This window comes from Cyprinus carpio, chromosome A20, assembly GCF_018340385.1.
Source record: "Cyprinus carpio isolate SPL01 chromosome A20, ASM1834038v1, whole genome shotgun sequence".
Classification (NCBI taxonomy): domain Eukaryota; kingdom Metazoa; phylum Chordata; class Actinopteri; order Cypriniformes; family Cyprinidae; genus Cyprinus; species Cyprinus carpio.
The window spans coordinates 1450443-1473632 of NC_056591.1; the positions used below are offsets into that span (position 1 = coordinate 1450443).

The following is a 23190-nucleotide window of genomic DNA, read 5'->3' on the forward strand; positions in this document are numbered from 1 at the left end:
ACTCCTTAATTAAACACACACCCGATTCAGCTCTTGGGGTCTCTACTGATAAACTGATGACCTGAATCATGTGTGTTTGATTAAGGAGACATGCAAAGTGTGCAGTGTTGGGCCTCCAGGAATAGGATTGGGATCATTCATTCATGTGCTCGGAACTTGTAATTACGATATTTCCAAATCATTATTCATTTAGCAGATGCTTTTTTATGCAGAGCAGGGAACGAGAGGATGAAAATTCAGACAGCAGCAGATGCTACAGTGCATTTTGCACTTACGTGTCTTATTAAATTACGAAAAACTACTTTAAATCAGAACTGATATCACAGATATGTAAAAAGAAAAAAAACCATGACAACATTTTTACAAATCAAAATGGCAAGAAATCCAATTTATATCAGATTTTAAAATGTGCCAGAAGTGTTAAGAGATTAGTTTTCAACCATTTGTTCATACTTGGGACGTGTACAGTGTGACGTCAAAAGTCCAAAATGCACTATTTTTGCTCTTTCCCCATAAACTGCTGCTGTCTGATGCTTACTGCAAACAGAGATGGTAATGTCTGAGTGAGATCCATTACAGTCTGTCTGATGGTAGCTGTGGTAGTGGCTTAATACAACAAACGTTTCTAGGAAAGAGCTAGTTACTGGATTTGCCAATATTAGAGGCATGAATTATATATTCAAAATCATTAAAAACAAACAAACAATCAAACATTTTGACATCCACAATCAGTGCTGTGTCTTCTGCTATAAGTTACTGCATTAATTACTTCTGAACACACAGACATTAAAAGTCTATGCATAAACTCTATACATGTTATTGCTAATTTCTTCAGAATTTTCTGATCTGATTCTGTTGAACAGTTTTTTTTTTTCAACTGTTTGACTGATTTTTGTCATTCTTATTATCCTGGTATCAACTATTCCAGAGAAAAAGCTACAGTACAAACTGGACAAGATTTTATGCTAGTAGTCAAATGTCCAAAAGTGTTGCTTACCTGTCCACTAACCATGACTGGATGGCTCTTATTTTTTATGTGAACTTCACTTAAGTTCTTCCCTGCTGAGCTGACAGCCAACAGTAATTGGCTTTATATTTCTACCCATCTGTGCTGCTGCCACGAGCAGATGGCCTACCCAGTATCACAGACATATATTAATAAAGAAATGATCTTAAACCATAGTACAGGAAAGTAAAAACACTGCAAGAACGTCAAGAGTGTGGTAAGTGTTTACTTCTGCACACGTTAGATCTGTGGGTCGCCGGCGAAAGGAACATGGTACAAGCTCTTCTGCTGCCATAAAGAGTTTATGGATGGAGCATCACTGCTGTGACACACACACACACACACACACACACACACACACACACACACACACACACACACACACACACACACACACTTCAACAGGAGCTACAGTCCATAACTGAGTCATATCTCTCCTAAAGAATATACTGTATCTACTGTCACTTCAATAAACTAAACCTCCACATGCGTGTGACAGACAGGCAGCTATGAGAGTCAGTTCAGTGTGTGTCTGAGAGCTGCAGTAGTCAGTATGTACTGTACTAGAGGCGTGTGCACAGGGTGAGGTCCTTTAATACACCCATATATCTCAGATTTCCTGTAAGCAGTCAGCATTAGCTCATTAAATGAAGCCCCTGATCCGGGCTCTCCTCCTTTCAGCTCATCTTCTTCTCCTCACTTCTTCTTCTTTTTCTTTTTACAGTTTGAGGTTGGATAAGGTTTAGGTGACGTACCTACCTCTCCTTGATTTCTTAATTAAAACTAACAGATTACAACTTTTTCTTTTTGTTTTTTTTTGAAGGCCACATTAAAACTGTTATGAAAACTTAATTTTTTCATCATGCTTTCAACATTTATTTTTGCTGTGTTTTATATTTAGATTTTACAGTTTTGGTCTTGTTCCAGACCCAGACGTCTAACCTGATGCAAAGAAAATATATTTCCTTATATATGAGTGATCAACATATTAACTTCTTGAAAATATACAGAATGATATATTGATAATATATTACAATATACCGAATAACACAAAAGCAATGGCTGCTTTTCATATATTAAATAGTTCTTCATATTTAGCTATTACATGAAACATTGTTTTCATTGCTATATAGCTTGTACATGTATTGATTTATAGCCATACATGGTCCATGCAAATTATGCAGTATATTGAAAACTATAAACACTAGTTTGCCATATATGGAAATATTTTTCAGTATATTTAGGGGCCAAGCCCTGAAGGGTCCCAAAATGTAATTACCTTTTTTTTTCTTTTAAAAAAAGATGTATAAAAACATTTTAACAGCTGCTACATGCTCATTCAGTTGATCAGCCGTTTCTAGCCACGCAGCCTTTCTCACGGATTTTATGACAGCTGTACCTTTTATGGTTATTAGTAGAACATTAAAACTTTACCATCTAAAATTGCTCTTTAAAGCATTAAAGCATTTAAAACACAATTAAAAGTTAAAACAGCTTACATTACAAATACACTTATATGTAGGATTAAAATTCTACATGTGTCACATTTAATGTCCAACAACAAATATTTTAACAGAATGCATATTTTATTTAGAATTACTGCACCATTATTCTGTTGAGTTCCATCTTTTTAGCACTCATTCACTCGCGCAAGCCTGTCAGCAAAATGGATATATCTGCATGACTTTCTAACATTTACAGTTGAAAAATATAAAAAATACGTGTCAGTTATGCACTGAGGAAAACACAACATCTAATGTTTTGCTTTTTTTGTCATGGTTGTTCTATGTTTTTGTTGTTGTGGGTTTATGTGATCCATGATCGACGTTAAGGACTGCTTCCTAGGTGGAGTCGTAATGTAGGCTATAGAATGTGATCAGCATGAAGAGAGTAATCAGGTGTACTAAGCTTAATTTTTCTAGAACAAAGGGTTCAAAAGTTATAACTATTTGAAAAGTCCACTTTTGAGCTGGTGGTGGTGCTATAGAGTTGGTCCTTCGGGACCCCAAAGTTAATTTCACTATTACTGGCCTTCATGTCACAAGTATGCCACATTTCATAATTTTCCTACTAACGTTTCATTGGGCTGCCATAGACTCCCATTGCTATTCTTCAGAGCTTGGCCCTATATCTCTGCTTGCAGCTATATTACCATATATATTTTTGTTTTATAATAGTACTCTTATAGGGCAATCTGTCACACAACATATGATTTATTACATTTTATGTATGTACTTTTTTTACACAAATTAGGACAAAAATTTGGTGTGTCATCATTTTCGCTAAGCCCAACAAACATACCCCTCATGAAGTTTTTCCAATGTTAGTGTACTTGTTTATCAATAACTCAAATAATTATCTCTAAACTCAATAGTTATCTCAATAGTTGATACAACCAACCAATACTTTAAATTGTCTGAAAAAAGCAATTGTAGCTCCTTTAAATGGTTATACACAAATCACAGACATTGATGTACCATTCGTCCAAAAAACAACAAGCAAAAGTCTGTAATTTGTCATATCATCAAATGCACATGGTATATTTTCAGTTGGCCCCAAACTAATAACACACACTACAGTACAAAGTGTTTCTAATTGTTTACACGTTTATCACAATTTCTTTGACTATAAAGGGGAAAAGAATATATATATATATACTGTATATAAGTGTAAAAGTCTTTGGAGTGGGTAGAGAAAGGAGTGTAATGAGAGAGAGCGAGAGAGAGAAGAGTGGAACAGGTAGAAAGAGATGAGCAGAGAGGAGGATGTTAGAAAAAGAAGAGAGGAGAGGGAGAAGTGATAAGTAGAGTGGAGTACAGGGCATTGGTATAGAAACTAAGAAGACATGGACAGAGAGGAAGTGGACAGCAGGGTGGAAGGTAGACAAAAACAGACAAATTTTAAATGTTATCCAAGTTACCCAAATTGACCATGTAAGAAATCATGGCCTCTTCTTTACAACAGATGTTGAGACATGTTGAGACAGGAGCTTTTTTAGGATGGATTCACAGATGTTGAGACATGTTGAGACAGGAGCTTGTCAAGCATGGATTCAACCTTCTCGCATTTTTTTTCCCTATGATGCAAGCACAAAACTATGTTGTATAGTTGCAATGGGTAGCGTTTTCAGGTTTATTTTTATTTTGACGGGTTACTTTTCTTCACTCCTTAAATTCCTGGGGAAGTTTATGTAAGACGAATCTGTGGGGAACGTTGTCAAATCACTAGCCAATTTGCCGGGTGGCGGGGAATGCACAATGCGCTTGTAAAAATCAAGCTGAGCCTACTCTGTGTGCATGTCTTTTATGTTAACGTGGATTACTTTGCTCTGTCAACTTTCCTGTTCATAAGTTCAGTAATTTACAAATGTGTGGATATATGTGTGTTATTTTAGATTCAGTTATGTGTGTCAGCTGAAGATTTTAGATTCAGTTACTGCATTCCAACAGGAATTGTATTGCTTAAATGTGACCATTATACTTTAAGTGGCTATGATTTAATTAATCAAAAGCGAGCATGGCATGTTTCAAAATAAAAACGCAGTTAGCAATCACCAAATAGCTCACATTTATGCCAACATGCCAAGTGTTATTTCTATCTACTGATGATGAATAATGAATATAAAGTGCAATTTATGGTGTTCAAATCATACCTGTAAACTCACATTTCGGCCAAGAAAGTTTTGATGGCATGCTATTTTCGTATTGTTTACTTTATGTAAAGGTTATATTTCTGCTCTTCCACAAGCGCCACCTTCTGGCAAAGAGTGAATTTGCATATTTACTTATATTCACATTTTACGCAGAACAGTGTTTTAATTGTTAACTAGCATATCAATAAGAAAAAAAAAATACATATAATTTTCCGGAAGCATGCATAAATAAATAAATAAATAAATAAATAAATAAATAAAATTTCCGGAAGCATGCATAAATAAATATATAAATAAATGGGTATATGGATATATTGATAAATATCTGCTCAGTAATTATAATTTATTGTATTTTTTATGATTTTTTGGATTGCTTATGCATGTCTAGCTTACTTAAACAATACCCACTGAAGCAATAGCAACTAAAAAAAAAAATATTGAGAGTCAAGGCTGTGATTTTTTTTTTCTAAACTTCCTGCACTGACTGTGATCCCACCAATAAATTTAGTGGAGCCACAAAAAAAAAAAAAAAATTTGACTGACAGGAATTGCATTATAGCTTTATGTGACGACTAAACTTCAAAAAGCTGTGATTTCACTGACTAAATATGAGTGCTGCACATTTCAGAGTCAACTATATAACTGCTATATTCTGCCACTCCCAAAGTGCCACCTGCTGGCAGAGGATGAATTTGCATGTTCAATAAGCCCTTTTGCTGCTTTTGTGCAGACCATTGAGAAAATGGACCCATATTTTTACTCCGCAAACACTCAGTTGTAAATATGAACCGGTGGATCGACAAGAAACTAATGCATTTAAAAAATCTTAACAATTAAGACATTAAGAAATATTTATATGTTATTAAATTAATAATTGAGTAACAATTGTTTAAATTAATGTAATAATTGATACTTTTGACTCATCCCATTCCTTAAAAATGGTTTAAAGGCTGAAATGTGTGCCGAACACTTTTTGCTTGTGTGAAAACCTGTAACTGAACTGTATATATATGGTATTAATTTTATTTGTGCAGGTCTTAAAAATGTCTTTTAAAATTTTTAAATTTGATTTTAAAAATCGTGCAGATTATCAGATTTTATAATAAATATGTTTACATATGCAGATATGACATGTTTTTTTTTCTGTGGTCTTGTTTTATCGGCTAGTATATGTTATGAATGGACAGTAACTTAAAAATGTAGTAGCCAAATTGGCTGGTGAGTGAAAAAGTTAATTTCAAACCATATATATATATATATATATACACATATACACACACACACACATATTTATATACGCTCACTGGCCACTTTATTAGGTACACCTTGCTAGTGTAACCCCTCTCTCCCGGGTCCTCGCCGCACCTCGTACTTGCTCCGAGTGGGTCTCGAACCCGGGTCTCTGGCATGGGAGGTGGACGCACTAACAAGGAGGCTAAATGACTGCAGCCATTAGCGTCTGTCGCTAGTGCGTCTCTTGAGATCAGGTGAGTGAGGTTTACCTGCACAGCACCTACTCGCCGGCCTCTGTTGCACTCAACCCCTAAACCTCACTCCCAACTGGGTCACGGCACCAATGTAACCCCTCTCTCCCGGGTCCTCACCGTCACACCTCGTACTTGCTCTGAGTGGGCCTCGAACCCGGGTCTCCGGCATGGGAGGCGGACGCACTAACAAGGAGGCTAAATGACTGTAGCCACTCGCTGGCCTCCATTACACTATAGTACCAGGTTGGACCCCCTTTTGCCTTCAGAACTGCCTTAATTTTTCTTGGCATAGATTCAACAAGGTGTTGGAAACATTACGCATTAGCAGATTTTGGTCCATATTGACATGATAGCATCACGCATTTGGTTGGCTGCACATCCATGATGCGAATTTCCCGTTCCACCACATCCCAAAGCTGCCTATTGGATTGAGATCTGGTGACTGCGGAGGACTTTTGAGTAAATTGAACTCATTGTCATGTTCAGGAAACCAGTCTGAGATGATTTGAACTTTGTGACATGGTGCATTATCCTGCTGGAAGTAGCCATCAGAAGATGGGGACACTGTAGTCATAAAGAGATGGACATGGTCAGCAACAATACTCAGGTAGGCTGTGGTGTTTAAATGATGCTCAATTGGTAGTAAGGGGCCCAAAGTGCGGCAAGAAAATATCCCCCACACCATTACACCATCACCAGCAGCCTGAACCGTTGAGACAAGGCAGGATGGATCCATGGTTTCATGTTCTTTCCCAACTAAGCAAGTAAGTAAGGTTTTTTACACCAAATTCTGACCATACCATCTGAATGTCACAACAGAAATCGAGTACCCAACTAAGAATTTTGGTGAGCCAGTGCGAATTGTAGCCTCTGTTTCCTGTTCTTAGCTGACAGGAGCAGCACCTGGTGTGGTCTTCTGCTGCTGTAGTCCATCTGCTTCAGGGTTCGACGTGTTGTATGTTCAGAGATGGTATTCTGCATACTTTGGTTGTAACGAGTGGTTATTTGAGTTACTGTTGCATTTCTATCCTTTCTAACCAGTCTGCCCATTCTCCTCTGACCTCTGACATTAGCAAGGCATTTTCATCCACACAACTGCCGCTCACTGGATATTTTCTCTTTATCCGACCATTCTCTGTAAACTCTAGAGATGGTTGTGTGTGGAAATCCCAGTAGATCAGCAGTTTTTGAAATACTCAGACCAGCCCGTCTGGCACCAACAACCACTCCATGTTCAAAGTCATTTAATTCCCTTTCTTCCCCATTCTGATGCTCGGCTTGAACCTCAGCAAGTCATCTTCACCACGTCTAGATGCCTAAACGCATTGAGTTGCTGCCATGTGATTGGCTGATTAGCAATTTGTGTTACCAAGCAATTGAATAGGTGTACCTTATAAAGTGGCCAATAAGTGTACCAGTGAGGATATATATATATATACATATATACAGTATATATCCACTACAGTGCTGTAAAAGACTGATCTGTAGTTATCAGAAGAGTTTGTTTGCAGTTGCTGCTAAAGGTGGCACAAACAGATTTTAAGTTAAAAGCGGCAGTTACTTTTTCACATGGATGATAGGTGTTGGATAACTATTTTTATTTCATTTAGATATACACAATATATATAAAACAAAACTCCCTGTTGAAGAATTGCAAGAAACATGTATTTTAATTAGTGTATTTGTGCATTTACAGTTGAATATGTTTTGTAAATTAGTATATAATATTATAATATTTAAATTATATTAACATAAAATCTTTAGGTTTGTTCTCTATTGATTAATAATTAGAATCAATAGACAACACACCTACTGTATAGATCTTATGTTAATATTTACTTTTAATAAACACATTACTAGAAAAAATGGCAGTGCTTCATTTTGGAGTAAAGTTGAACTGTTAGATTTGTTGACAGTTGACAGTTTGTGTTTAGATGGCTGTGTTAATTGTTTTGAGAACAATTACATTACATTTGAAGAAAAAGTAAAATCGATAGAGGAAAATCTGTACTTGAACAGTTTAAAAAAACATTTTAAAGGAATATAATTTTCAGTTAAGCTGTAATTGTGTCAAATTTTGCAAAGGTGAGTGAATTAATAGAAAAATGCTAGCAATAAAATCAGTTAGGAAATATTGAGTTTTAAATGTATTTTAAGGAAGTTTCTTAATGTCCAAAGAGTCAAAACACCCAGTTATGCTAAACACTCTGGGCTGGGACAACAGGACCTTGATGCTTCGAATCACCAGGTGCCAAATGTAAGCAAACACTATGTTTATTAGGGCTAGTTTAAACATACAGTAATTGACTTATAATACTATGTATGCACACAGCCTGCACTCAGATTCAAGATTCAAGATTTTTATTCGTCACATACACAATTATATAGAGCATATATAACCAGCAGTGGATTGTGAGTAACTCAGACACAGGAACCAAATATGGAACTATCCATTTGACTGAATAATTGTTATTTATGCAGTTGTATGTAATGACGCCAGTGCTGTAATGACACAGCTAGATGTGATGAAACAGACGTTCCTCTGTCCCATATTTACATGCAAGGAATTAGCAAATGTGATTATAGGTAAGAAATTCTCATGCAGAGGCTTGAGCTTTGAATATGAGATTGGTGAGCAGATGTTTGTTGAAGAGAGGTCACTGAAAAGCAGTCTGAAGCAGGAACAACAAGTCATACAAGCTATCTCTTTTCTATTTAAGCAGTGTCACTCCAGTAGCCTGGCCCACAGCAAAAACTAACTGGACCAAAATCCCATGCTTCATGTATTCTAACGTGCAATGCTGACAAATCCTTCCACAAAGAAAACCATCTAGAGAAGCATCACGGAAATCATCAAAACACAAGGTGTGTGCTCTTAGTTTCACACACTCTTAAGAGGGTGAGAGAGCATGCAGACAGAGAGATCTCAGCCTCACCGTTCTGCCAGGCTGTGATTTTGTTGTGTCATACAGCATTTTTACTTGGAACGATGATAGAAATATTGCTTGTCCTAGAAATCTTGTCGCATTTCAGCTGGTTATGACAGTGTATTCTCTGCCACGGTGAGAGTTTATTTACTCATTATGCTGTTCGAAACATTTCCCAGAGCAGCTCATTGAACCATTATGAAGAAAGAAGTCAATAATTTATATCTTACACCGGCACAACTCTGATAAAGATGCCACACCAAATTACTGCCAAAGAGCAGTTTCTTCAAATATTAATGGGTGAATGGCTTAACTGACATTTTTCTTCTGTCTGTTTTCCCTTTCTAATACTGCACTGTAGCAGCTACTATAATATACTATTACCTCATCAAAGAGCAGAGGATTGACATACTATCTATCCATGGAGTCTCCATATCCCCTTAGTTTGTGAAGACAGAGAACAGTCTCCATATCCCCTTAGTTTGTGAAGACAGAGAACAATAGAGAGGAGAGGAGAGGGAAGAGAAGAGAAGAGAAGAGAAGAGAAGAGAAGAGAAGAGAAGAGAAGAGAAGAGAAGCTGGACCTTCTCAAAGGACAGCATGTTGTTTGTCTACATACTGTACTAGTCAAGTGGACATAGTGAAGGATGAAGGACGAATCCCTGCAGACAGCTACAATTTACAAATGTATGATAATAAAACTGCCAGGGATACTGCTTGCTGTTTAAATAACAAAACACATGATACAACTGACAGTCTGAAAGATCCAACCCCCTCCCCACCAAAAAACCCACCCAGAATACTACCTACATTGATCAAACCGAAAAACGCTTGGATTCCCACAGTTTGCTAAATTGTGAAATATCTTTCTCTGGAATCAGTAATTCTGTCATAGCCTTGAAAATGTGAAAGAAGCCACTCTGCTTCGTACCTGTAGATGAGGACTTCATCATCTGAACAGTTGTATTGTAGTTGGTACATTTTCACTTTGGGAGCGGTCTTGCTGACGGACCAACTGACCAAGGCAGACAGGGCAGTCACCTCAGACACAGACACTGCTTTCTCTGGCTGGCTGTTGGGAGCACCTTTACTCGTCCTGGAGCTGCCGGTAATGTCTGACAGGCGGGACTTGGGTTGCGATGCCTGGCCTGTGCCATTGCTTATGTGGGGTAGCTGAATAATTGACAGCTCCACTGAAGCAGTTGATTCACCAGCCAGGTTGGCTGCAATGCAAGTGAAGGTCCCGTAATCTTTTGAAGTGGTGATCAGGATCTCCAGGGTTCCATTGCGGTGCACCACAGTGCGAGAGGAGTTGCCAAGCAATCGATCATCAGGGGTGACCCAATGTATGGTTGGGGTGGGATCTCCGATGGCTTCACACCGTAGACTGGCAGTCTGCCCCTCCAGAACCAGCATTCTGTGGGTGTGCTGAGTAATCAGCGGCTGCTCACACAGAAAATCGTCCTCCCGAACGTTCCAGAAGTAGCGGCCCTTCAGGCCTGGAGGTGAGGCACAAGTCTCCAGATCATCATCTCGCTCCAGACGCCGGAACCAAAGCAACTCGCAGTTGCAGTGAAGCGGGTTTCCACCTATGCTGAGTGAGAGTTGAGGGGCAAACGGCGTGGTCATCACCTCAGAATCCTGCGCCCTGGCAAAGATAGGATCTGGCGGAAGCTTCTGTAGCCGATTAGACGTCAGGTCCAAGCGGGCCAGTCTCTCCAGATCCACAAAGGTCCCCTCGGGAATGTAATCCAACAAATTGTGGTCCAGACTCAGCTGGTGCAGGTTGATCATCTGCCGGACTGAATGCCAGGGCAGAGCCTGAAGGTTGTTGTAGGACAAGTCCAAATCCTCAAGCGATGCCGCAAGGTCTTCAAATGCCTTCTCGGAGATACGACCCAGTTGGTTGTTATTGAGGATGAGATGCTGCAGGTTGACCAGCCCTCGCAGGTCATCAGGGCCCAACTCCACTAAACGGTTGTTATCCATATGGAGAGAACGGAGGGTCTCCAGGTCCCCAAAGGAAAAGGGCTGTATGTAGCTTATCGTGTTGCGGGAGAGTGTAAGGTCCACCAAGTCTGTCATGTTGGCAAAGTCATGTTGTGTGATTCGAAGGATGTAGTTTCCCCCCAAACGGAGCTCAACAGTGCTGCGATCTATATCAGGTGGCACGGAGAGCAGGCCTTTGGCCGGGCACAGGGTCCCCAGTGACTCAGAGAGGTTCTGGCACACGCAGTACTTGGGGCACGCATGGGCCATCATTACAGCCATACCCAGGACCAGGATCAGACAGAGCACAGGGTCCATGGTAGATTCACACAAAGGGACCTGAAGGACAAGAATATATAAAGAATAATCAGTACTGAAATTCTTTAAGTGGAGGATCATTTATAATTTCAATCAGTGTTTTTAGGAAGCAACAGACAACATGTGTATGTGCCATATCTTTCTAGTGTCACTCAATTAATACAGCTGTACAGTTTGTAACTACTCTCTTGTAGATTAAGTACGTATTCATAATGTGTGTTACAAGTGTGCAGGATGCTTGCACTGCCATGAAACAGATAAGCTCAGAGCTGTGAAAGTGACGGTAAGGCCTGATTCACACATCTTGTGTTGAGGGCATGTAGAGAGTGCAGCTCTGTGGTTTCAACAGCAGGTTAATGTTGCACTTTATAACTGATAACTTTATAAATATAACTGATAGCACTTCTGAATAACCTGATATTTATGAATATTTCCATGGCCATAAATGATAAAATGGTTATAAGGAGTTAGCTACTGAAAACCATTACAAACATGATTATCATGAAATCTAATTTATATGAGGAGTGTAACATTAACATCCAAATGATTATTAATCTACACAGATCCCCAAAGGCAAAGTGCAGCTATAAAGCATCTTGATTAACTGAAATGCTTGTGTTTGTGTCACAGGGTGTGGAACATGCAGATGTCTTTCTTCAAACAATGTGTGGGTACTTCACTTCAGTATTGTATGCTGCTTCATAAAACCTACATAGTGCACAGTCACAGCAGAGTGCTTTCTGTTGAGTTGCATGTGATGTTCTTAAAAATAGGCGCCAGAGCTCTACTTCTGGTGCTGCAGTATGAGGCTGCTCATGGAAGACATGACAGACGCAGGATGTGTGAAGAAACTGATTTCACTCTCAAGGCAATGTCAACTACAAGGTATGTTTGTTGTTAAAACTAAAAAAAGAAAGTTATTTCCTCCACAGTCTTCAAGGAAGCAAAGACACCATGATTCCATCACAGAGCTGTGACCCAACACACCCACAGAGCAGAATAAATTATGGTGAAGTCAAAGCCAAGGCCTCAGAAGGTGCTCTCAACAGGTTAGACAGTCGTACTGTCGGTAAGTGTGGAATGAGAAAGTCATCTTAACTCTTTAATTTCAGAATATGTGTTCAGAATGTATCACATTTCGTAACATAACTTAAATGAGCTTCCACTTGCAGAACAGGTTAACGTTACAAACAGTCAGACTTTCTGACTTTTGATTTAATTTGTGTGGCAATTTGTGGCATGGAATTGAAATGTTGTGTGAAAATGTTGTGAAGTAAAAACTGAGGCTTTACTAAAAACATTAGGGGCTTAAGTCCTGGCCTGCAAACAAAGTCAATTAATGAACAATTTTCATGCAGTTCATGACGTGCTGAGCATGCATTGTGTTTCCCTGTAAGGTTGGGAGGACTTGAGTATCTCTTGTAAGACCAAGACATTAATAGGGGGTCTATGGGCAATGGCTTCAGAGGACCAGTGTAAAGCTAACTGACATTACTGGTTTTTCCTGCACTCAAGGCATATTACACATTTATTTCCCTCCAAGCTCATTAACATGCCCAGCTAGGTGAGACACTTGTCTGTGCACAAGCACCTCATCACCTTCAGACCATGAAAGAGAGAGACAGAGACACTTTCCCTAATTAAGAGTCTAAAAACCTTGAACCTTGATACTTCAGTAAATAGGCTGGTCCTAATTACGGTCAATAGTGCAAACTGCACAACAAATTGCATACTTAGCAAGAAAAAGCTAAGTAAAGACACAATCACGTTTGACAATTAATTGCTACAGAAATATTTGTGAATAATGGTTGAAATGTCTGTTTTGGTCATGTCACATTGCAGGGTAAATTTATTGTACAAACACCACAATGGTGTTGTGTAGGATATAGCGCACAACACAGGAGAATCCAGCAGTCTTTAATAAGAAATCCAATACACAGGAGATTACTAGAATGCAATAAACGAAGAGTAGAACAGGTGTGGGTGACTAATTGTGTGGGTGACTAATTAAAAATAGAAAGCTCGGAAGCTGGGGAACAGGCAAACAGGAAAAGGAGTAGTTTTTATTTGTATGTTATAGTTCTCTAGGGGTTGCTATCCATGCTTTTATTACGTCTTGGCTGGATTATTGCAACTCCCTTTATTTTGGTATATCAAAGGCCAGAATCTCTCGGTTACAAGTCATCCAAAATGCAGCAGCTAGACACCTGAAAGAATGTAAAAAATTTGACCATGTTACTCCCCGCCTGAAAACATTGCATTGGCTGCCATTTCATTATCAAATTGAGTTTAAAATCTTGCTACTTGTCTACAAATCACTAAACAATCTAGCTCCTCCTTATCTGTCTGGTTAACTCCACTCCTACACTTCGGTGAGGGGATTAAGATCAGAGGGCAAATTTCTTCTCCGGATCCCAAGAACCCACTTAAAGACCAGGCTATCTAGAGCTTTTGAAGTGGCTGGTCCCACCCTTTGCTACAACTTACCAGTTTACATTAGAATAGCTTCCATTTTATCTGAGTTCAACTCATCTCTTCTATTTAGCTTTTACGGTGACCTGTGATATTCATTTTATACAGCTGTTTAATGAACAAAAAGCTAATTATATTAACCATTTTTATATGTTTATATTAACTGTTTTTACTCTATTTTGCAAACAAAAAACGTTCAAAACAAAGCAGATAATTGCAATACAGAGCGCTGTTTTGTTCTTGGGTGTTACAGTGTTTTAGAACAATTCAATAACCCATTCATTAAGTTAGTGGTCACTTGTTTCTCTCATGAATGAATCAGCAAGTTTCACAAAACAGTTGAATGAGCGAATATTTATATGTCATTTCATATAAATAATAAAATGTAATTTTTCACAACATTTCATATTTCAAAAAAAAAAAATGACATGGGAACATGATCACTAGAAAACTATAAAAAGCATTAGCAGCATGGTATAGCACTAGCAATGCTAAAGTCTTGCGTTCGATTCCTTGGCAATGCTAGCATAATTTATTTCTTGAGTATTGTAAGTTGCTTCAGATGAAAGTGTCTGCCAAATTAATAAATGTAAAATCAATAGTCTCTCAATTAAAACTGCAGACAACCATCCAGCTGCATGTATACTTCAGGTTTTCAGGATCTGCTCTCAGTGTTGGTCACATAAAGTCTGTATTGCGGGTGGTTGAGATGCTCTGATTCATTTGGAGCTCACGTAACACTACAGCACTGAACAGAGCATTTCTACATTTGCCTTAAATCCAGCCTATTGGAGACTGAAATCTAAAGTGCATATTCTGCACAATGATCCTGGTTCTCTCACAAATACATGACGAGCACAGGATGGATAATAGATCAGAAGTTAGTCTGCTTTACAGTACACCTGCCATTAACAAATTTTGTATCCAATTTATTATTTTTATTTTGGCCAGACTGAGTTTAGACTTTCATTCCAATGTGTGCCTAGTGCGGGTGAAGGAGATCCAAAAGGCACTTGCATGTACAGAAGGCAAATAATCACTTCTGTATTATAAAAACATTGATGGATCATTCAAAAGCCTATTGCATTCAAAAGTGGCTGCAGTCTGTCACAGACAACCTTGTGGATTAAGTGATCTGTTCAAAAGGCATTTTCGGTGCATTTTCACCTGGCATTTAATGTGAGATCCTCCTTGATCCATCACCACATCACATCTCAGTCCCATCCTGTCAAAGCAGCCGAGAGCATCAGTGCATGTGTAACGGGGCTGACGAGACGTGAGACGTGCGGATCCATGTGCAAGGCTTTATTTACAAAGGCGTGGTCAATAAACAGGCAAGGGTCAGATAACACAGGTATATCACACGCAGGACAAAGAATATTCCTAGGGCTAGCATGGGTCTTCGATCGGCGAACAGTATCCAGAGGGCTTGACAAGAGGGGTAATCCAACAACATGAGCAATAGTCCAGGCAAGGTGCAAACACAGTCCGAAACAGCAAGACAAAAGGTTATTCCAAGAAACACAGGCAGAAGGTCAGGAAGCAGACTAAGACTAGAGCTAGAACTGGGAACTAAGAAAGACTCCGTAATGTAGCTAATCACTAGAAGAGTGATATGTGCTAAACAATACTCTGCAACTTTAGGAGTGATGTTTGAGATTGGTGACAACTGTGTGCAATCAGTGCAATGGATAATGGGAAATGTAGTCCAGGGTATAGTGTAACATTCTGTGTTTTGTAGATTGGTGACAACTGTGTGCAATCAGTGCAATGGATAATGGGAAATGTAGTCCAGGGTATAGTTATTCAAAATATACTGAACCCTAGATATTACAAATAATTCATCTTTCAAACATTAGGATGAAATAAAACTGAAATTGGACAAAACGTCTTGAATTATTTGTATGACCTCTTCATTATAAGAATTTAAATTTCCTCTCATGCATTTGGCACACTTTGAGTCAGTGCTGTGCAATCGAATCTGAAGCAGTGGCATCAAGAGCATGGATGAGTTTTCAAACAAGACAGGACACTCCAAAGAGGGCTGCTGAGATGTTGGTGTGCATAATTTTAGGATGAAAATTTCTAATTATTTAAACGATTATCCCTCAGGGTCCCGCTGGAAACACAGGGCCCCAGGCTATCCCCTGCCCCATCTCTGCGTCCGCATCTGCAGATGGGAATCTGGACGAATGATCCCTGACATCAGCAGGGAATCAGGCCTTAGACAATAAAAGCCTCATTTGACACATTAGCCTTTGGAGTGCTTTCAGGTCGGCCTGAATTTAAGACGACGACGCCTCAGGGACATGAGGGGAACGAGGGGACGTTTATAAATGGACCCCGGCAGTCGGGAGCGTGACACTGTGAAATCTTCTGGTGTCCTCGGAGGGTCGAATCATAAAACCTCTTTTCCATCTAACAACTGCAGCATCACACTTTAATTTCTCCATAATAGGCACTGATCTCTCTCAGTCTCTCCAGAATTTATGCAAATTCATCCAAACGGCACTTTATTTGCAGCAGCTTGTGCTTTTGTTTCATTTCCACAATTTTTGCTCACAAAAAACATTAACAAATCAAAATCCATAATTCTGAACCCAAATAAATTGATCAATAGATGTTCAACTGCCATGCTGCTGTACTACAGTGAACTGCATAGAATAAAATTTATTTTTGAGAATATTTTAGAGATATTTAGAGTATCAGAAGATTTCAGCAATGGACAGGGTAGTATTTAATATATTTACTACTGTATTGACTGCAAAACAGCACAAAAAGTAAATTCAGTCATAATGGGCAACAAAAATCATGATAATGTTAATTGACTTTCATCTGTTAGCAGTAAATGGCCTATTGTTTGCCAGGTGACAATCAGGTGTGTAAAGAGAAAATATTTAACACTTCTCTCTCTTTTTTGCTATCTGTCTTTCACACACACATTCTTCACTTTCATTGATATCAGCCGTACACAGAAACCTTGACTAACATGATAAGTGAGTTTATAAGCTCATCTTAACGCAGTCTCTTCAGAAGCATGTTACCACCAGCAGGATGTCTGAAATCACATAGAGCACCTTTAATGTCTGGCTAACAGAAAGTCTGAATGCTTTAGGACTCGTCCCACTTCAGTGAGCAGCTTTATAAAACACACCAGGATCTCACAGAGCTGGTGTAAAACTGCCAGTCATCATGTCATGTGATCAGTGTCAGTGACTGCAGGAGCACAATTACTTACTGCATAATAACTGAATTTGCAGAAAAAAGTCAAAAGTAAACAGCTGAAAGCTTCACTGACTGGTCATGATACCAATAATAATTCATAGACTGCATGTCACACTCGACACAATAACAATACTTGCAGATCTCTCTCACACACAGACATATGGTATGTCAGTAATGTCATAACATTAGAAATCAAAAATTAAGTAAGAGACAAAAAAATATTGATTTGAGTTGATATATTTAAACGCAAAGCTTCTGTTTTTGCAGCAGTTACAGCAGTTGCAGCACTATTTTATTAGCTAACCAAACGCAAAGCTTCCACAAAGAAAAACAGTTCCGAGCAAGCGTACAGTGCTGACTTCAGTTACCCGGATGAGCCTGTGTTATCAGCTTTTACTGGTTGTTATTGAGGGATGACAGACCTCAGAATGCCTCGACTGACCAATCAGAATCAAAATATGAGTAACTGTATTTAGTTATAATTATATTTTAAATAAGGGGTAATCAGATTACAGTTGTATCCAAAAAGTATTTTAGATTACCAAAGTGATTACTTTTAATTTTAATGTCATTTCTTAATTTAACACTTAAGTAAACAGTCTGGGGATTTTAACCAATACGGCGACTGATTCTCCACTGAAACAAAAAAATTTGCGTGCAGCTGCTGTTCATTTAGCAACTCCTAGTGAGCGTGCACACATGCTCATCATCACGACACTTTGCATTCAGTTAACAGATCCATACGAATCATGCATGAAATAAAAGTTTATAAAGTCAAAAGATATGTGCTTTACAGATGAACTTGAAGTCTTTATTCATTCGAAATGTTCAAGAATAGATAATCTTTGGCGTGGTAACGCGAGTTCATGATCCGATTCGTGAACAGATGATTCTTTTGAGTCAGTCTTTTAAAATAATCATTTATTTTGTTTAACGAAACCAGTGTGGAATCCAATGGTTCACAAACTGGATAGATCTGAGGTGTGTTTCCCAAAAGCATTGTTAGCAAACTGTGTTGTTAAATATTGAACAATAACGACATTGCTTGTGACCGTGGGAAACGAGCCCTGTCAATTTTGACCCAGCTATACTTTTGTTCCGATCGCTTCTCCATAGAGAGGATTATCATCACTTAAAGTTTGGTCCATTCATTAAACAAATTTATTGTATAACTTGGACAACTGTGCCAGTTGTTTTGGCTGCTTTTATTATGTGTTTGGTCGTAGGCAGCGGAGCCGCCCCCCCAGTTTATTATACAAATATAATATTTGTTAAATAATTACTGTTTCATCTACTTTAACACAATTAGAGAACTATTATAGCATTTCAAATAACTAAAATAGATAAAATGTGTTTTTGCATAATTCTTGATGAGTTTGACTGACAGCAGTGTTAGCCAGTTGTTATCCACACTGTAAAAAAATATGTGTCATTTTAACTGTACAATTTTGTAAAAACGCTACAAAAAAAAAGTGTTAATAGGTTAACAGTAAGTTCCTGTACTATATACAGGGAAAAACTGTAAAAGATCTAACCAGACATTTCATGTAATTTTACAGTAAAATGCTGTTAATTTTACAGTTTTTTTTTTAGAAATAAAAAAAGAACAAATCAATGTATAATTTACAGTCAAAAACTGTAAACTGATATTCCCAGAATTCCCTGTGTGACGCTCCACATTTGAAAGTATTTTGTTTAAATAATCATGTTTTTTAATAGTTTTTTGTTATCAGTTGTACATTTGGGCTTTATGTTACATCTTCTGCTGTTTAATGAAAGTTTATTGAATTGTTTAAGTATCGTGTGTCACCATGATGGTGTTTTGTGTTTGCATGAATGACTTTGTGCACCTTCTATATATTAATATAAACTTCTGCTTGTGGCGAAGCTACTTGTGATGAACTTCGATTCTTCATGTGGCTTTCTCTTTTACCACCTGCATTATTATGGTGGTTGTCAGTATGTTAAAGGTACAAAACAGATTTTAATAGCAGTGTGCGTTGTTGAATTTACTGGTTTACATTCAAATTTTCTTGTTTGTAAATAACAGTTTTTTATACTGTAAAATTTACAGTTTTTGGCCGTAATTGTGTTTACAGTTTTTCTGTATTTTTTACAAAAGTATTCTGGCAACCACAGCTGCCAAAATTATTTTGTAAAAACTACAGACTTTTTTTTTTACAGTGCAGGCTGTTTTGGGCATGTTGTGCATGTAAATCCGTGCTTGCATGTCACACATGTGAATTCGTACATCATGTCACACATGTGGATTATTTTATATTAACAGATGCAATGCATAATTCTGTTAAAAAAAGACTTTTAAAAACTCACACTGATGAGGGAGAAAGCCCATCCATCGGTCCGCGAGTAATGGTAAGACAGTTCCACGCATGGACCTGTTCGTTCTGTGAAGCCGGGAAACATAGCCTACTGTCAGGCCGGTTATGAATGTTGTTTGAGCTCAGTCAGTGTTTTCAGTCGGCGTTCGTTTGGTGTGCGATGTCTAAAGAATTTTAGACCAGCTGTTGCCAATCGTCCTCACGATTAGCCTATATATATATATATATATCAATTTTGTGACTGACGCCGGCGATTAACTCCACCTGTTTCCTTATTTGAAGACCATTTAAATAAAGAATTGAAAAATAATAATAATTAAAAAAAAAAAAAACACAAACATAACATTTCTGAATCATATTATTTTATGCACTTTATTTATATCTAATTTGGCATTTTCTATTAATGAAGGCCTGTTACATTCTTCTGATTATTAGGCCTATTCATATTATTAAGTTACTTTTATTCTTAAATTAATATTACAATTGTTTTGCCCCACAATAATTTCATAGTGCATCACCGCAAAACTGACGCTGCGAGGTAAAGATTAGGCTAGCTTACTCCTTACTGAAAATGTTTTTAAAAAGGTCTTTCAAAACAGGTTTATTGCTTATAGGCCTTTAATTAAAATTATTAACACTGCAATCATAAAAAAATAAATTAATAATAATATTTCAAGCACCGAATTAAAAAAAAAAAAAAAAACGATAGGCACGATTTGTTGACCCATAGTGAGTGTTTGTTGCCTACCCTCTTGATGGAGGCCAATGCAAGCAGGAGCATTGACAGAAACTTTAGCTTGACTGTCTGCAAAGGTGTAAATGGGCACTGGTGCAATGAGTCAGGTCCCAAGAGGGGGGCGTGGAGGATTTAGCCTTCTCACCCCCTTAAGGAACTTGATGATCAGGTCATGCTTCCCTAGTGACTTCCCTTGTGGTTAACAGCAATCGCAGCGACTTAGACTTTGAGGATGTTAGGGAGACAGCCTTCGCTCCAACCCTTGCTGTAAGAAGGACAGCATGACTCTGACCGGGCATCTTCAGGGGTCTTCTCAGTGAGAAGAGCACCACTCGATGAGCAGGTTCCACTTCAAGGCATAAGCATGTTTCGTAGACAGTGCTCTCGCCGATGTGATGGTGTCAACTACCTCTTGGGGTAGGTCACCTACAACCTCTGTGTCCTGTCCAGGGACCAGACATGAAGTTTCCAGAGGTCTGGACGTGGGTGACACAGGGTGCCCCGTCTCTGAGTCAGTAGATCCTTCCACAGAGGAATCGGCCAAGGAGGGGCTGTCACGAGGAGCATTAGTTCCGGGAACCAGGTCCGAGTGGGCCAATAGGGTGCCACTAACAGGACCTGCTCATCGTCCTCCCTGACCTTGCACAGCATCTGTGCTAGAAGACTCACTGGGGGAAATACACTGGAGCCTGCCTATGCCCTGCTCCACAGCACCACTCGCTTGAGGCTGCAGTGGAAGTGGCACGAGAGTGGAGGTGGACACAATGTCGGCGCTCCCTTGCAGCATTCGTGTGAGTGTGGAGTGGGTGTGGGTGGAGAGTGTGTGTGGGTACATTGTGTGAGTCAGGCACGTAAGGCAGCGACAAGGTTAGGTGCTTCTACACCCTTTTTAATCAGCTATCTATTCCCACTGATTTTAGGAATAAATAATGGGTAGGGTTAGGTTTAGGGGTAGGGATTGGGTTAAGTCTATATTTTTGGACATAGATCCAGGAACATGTCCAAGTATATGGATAGATAAACTGATAACCTCAACTTTCAGATCTTAAAACAAAGGTAACTTTCAGGGTAAGATAATTCTTGTTCACAAAAATTTAAGAAATGATTAAAGATTAAGAGATGATTGCAGTAGGTGGTGATGTGCACTAAGAAAAGAAGAAGAAAGAAGAAGCATTGCATGGTTAATCATGGCTTTATGTGATGGTACGTTGAGCCTGTTTTCTGGGATCCCCCCAATGTATGTGTACACCCACAGAAACACAGCGTTCAGCCCTGCCAATATTCTCACAAAAAAAAAAATATATTTCTGGTTACTTAGTCTTGGCAAATCACTGGCAGGTTTTGACATATATAAGTGATCATTGCATTATAAAAACATACAGTAAAGGGCCATTCACACAAACCATGTTTTTACAGCTAAAACAAAATGGTCAAACATATTTACATAGAAAAACAATGTTAAAGCAGAACAATGTAATGCAAAAATGCATTCTGTGTGAACAGGCCCAAGTTTCAGACCTCAAACATTCCTCCTCATGAGCCAAAAACAGCTTGTTTCTTCTTCCTGTGGTAGATTCATCTGATCGCGTTTAGCACAGTCTATTTTACCTGATCAGCGGCAATGAACAGTGACGTGAAGCAAAAGAGAGCTACTCACGGACTCACTGCAACTTTTAAAGTAGTTCTCACTCAGAGCAAGATGTAGTGGAAGACTGCCAGATGTTGTTTTATTTGTGGGTGTTGAAAATGACACCAGGTCTTCAGCAGATGCAAGCGGAGCGAAAGCAAATTTAAGTCATTATAATCAATTACGCTGTCTACACTGAATACAGTAGACAAGTGTCCCGTACTATTTCTGATGTACAACAGGACAAATGAATAAGGAGACAAGGTGATCTTTTGGGAACGTCTGTTTCTATAAGTCCTGTATAGAAAGAAGTGTTTGTGTCTCCTTACAGCCTTCCTTTGACCGCAGCGGTAGGAATGAATAGACTTTATTTTCAACAGTGTCGCAGATCACGTTGATCATATGTTTGTTTACTCACAGCCAACAGCAGGGGGCGTTAATACTTGTTACAGCTTGTTGCAGTGATGTTAGCCAGTGGTTTTCAAACCTGTCCTGGAAGCCCCCTAGCCTCTGTTGCAGCTTGTTGGGGTGTTGTTAGTTGTTGGTTTTCAAACCTGTCCTGGAAGTGAATCAGATGTGTTAGATGAGGAAGACATACAAAATGCGCAGGGCTGGGTGGCCTCCAGGACAGGTTTGAAAACCCCTAATGTAAGCCTTCATAAGAGTGGTTGTTTACTTACAAGCCTTAATTTTATCTTTCCTTTAATATGTAATGTGGTCTGTGCATGCAAATAAATTGACAAAGCACAAAGTCCATGGCTTCTCTCCAACAGAAAACATTTGCCTTGTTCATAGTCCTGTCATTATTTCCGTGAAGCAGCTACATCACCATGTTACAAATTAGCAAAATGACCGTCTATAGCCCTATTCAGACGGTGATTGTTTCTCTCTGTTTTCTAGTTGACTAGTAGTCATTCATTTTAAGCATTATTGTTATTATTATTGTCAATGATCATGTGACTGACTACATAAGACACGCAGTTCCGGGTTCGTAGGATTACTAGCTCAGACATCCAGCGCAAATTTATCTTCATCTGAAAGCATGTGTTTAATCACTGTGGAGCTATGGAGATTTATTTTTTACAGATGTCCCCATGAGAAACAATTACCATCCAAAGAGGTCTTATGTCAGCTTTGGCTCGTCCTCAGTTGGGAGATATCACTGTGTCAAGGAGATGCTGTTTTTTTTCCCACTGCAAGGGTGAAAAAACAATGTATGGATTTCAAATTCGATGCCATAATAACCATAGAAATAATGCTGTTTACAGCTGCTCATGAAGCCTCTGGAGCTGAAACCACATTATGGTAAAGGGTGTTACATTGTCAACTCAAGCACTAAGCAGTTGACCAATCACAACAGACTGGGCCAGATGAACAATTAGAGCAGACTGGGAGTTTTGGAAAGGCGGAGC

At 38.7% G+C, this 23190-nt stretch overlaps 1 protein-coding gene across 4 annotated transcripts in view; it reads right to left on the reverse strand.

Annotated features, from left to right (window-relative positions):
* The window catches only part of lrfn2b (leucine rich repeat and fibronectin type III domain containing 2b), a 94693-nt gene that overhangs the window by 3857 nt on the left and 67646 nt on the right, over positions 1–23190 (reverse strand). For all 4 annotated transcript variants that reach the window (XM_042777325.1, XM_042777321.1, XM_042777323.1 and 1 more), the window contains one exon: positions 10004–11400. In XM_042777325.1, coding sequence (XP_042633259.1) covers positions 10004–11400 — 1397 coding nt within the window. The remainder of the gene's footprint in view (positions 1–10003; positions 11401–23190) is intronic.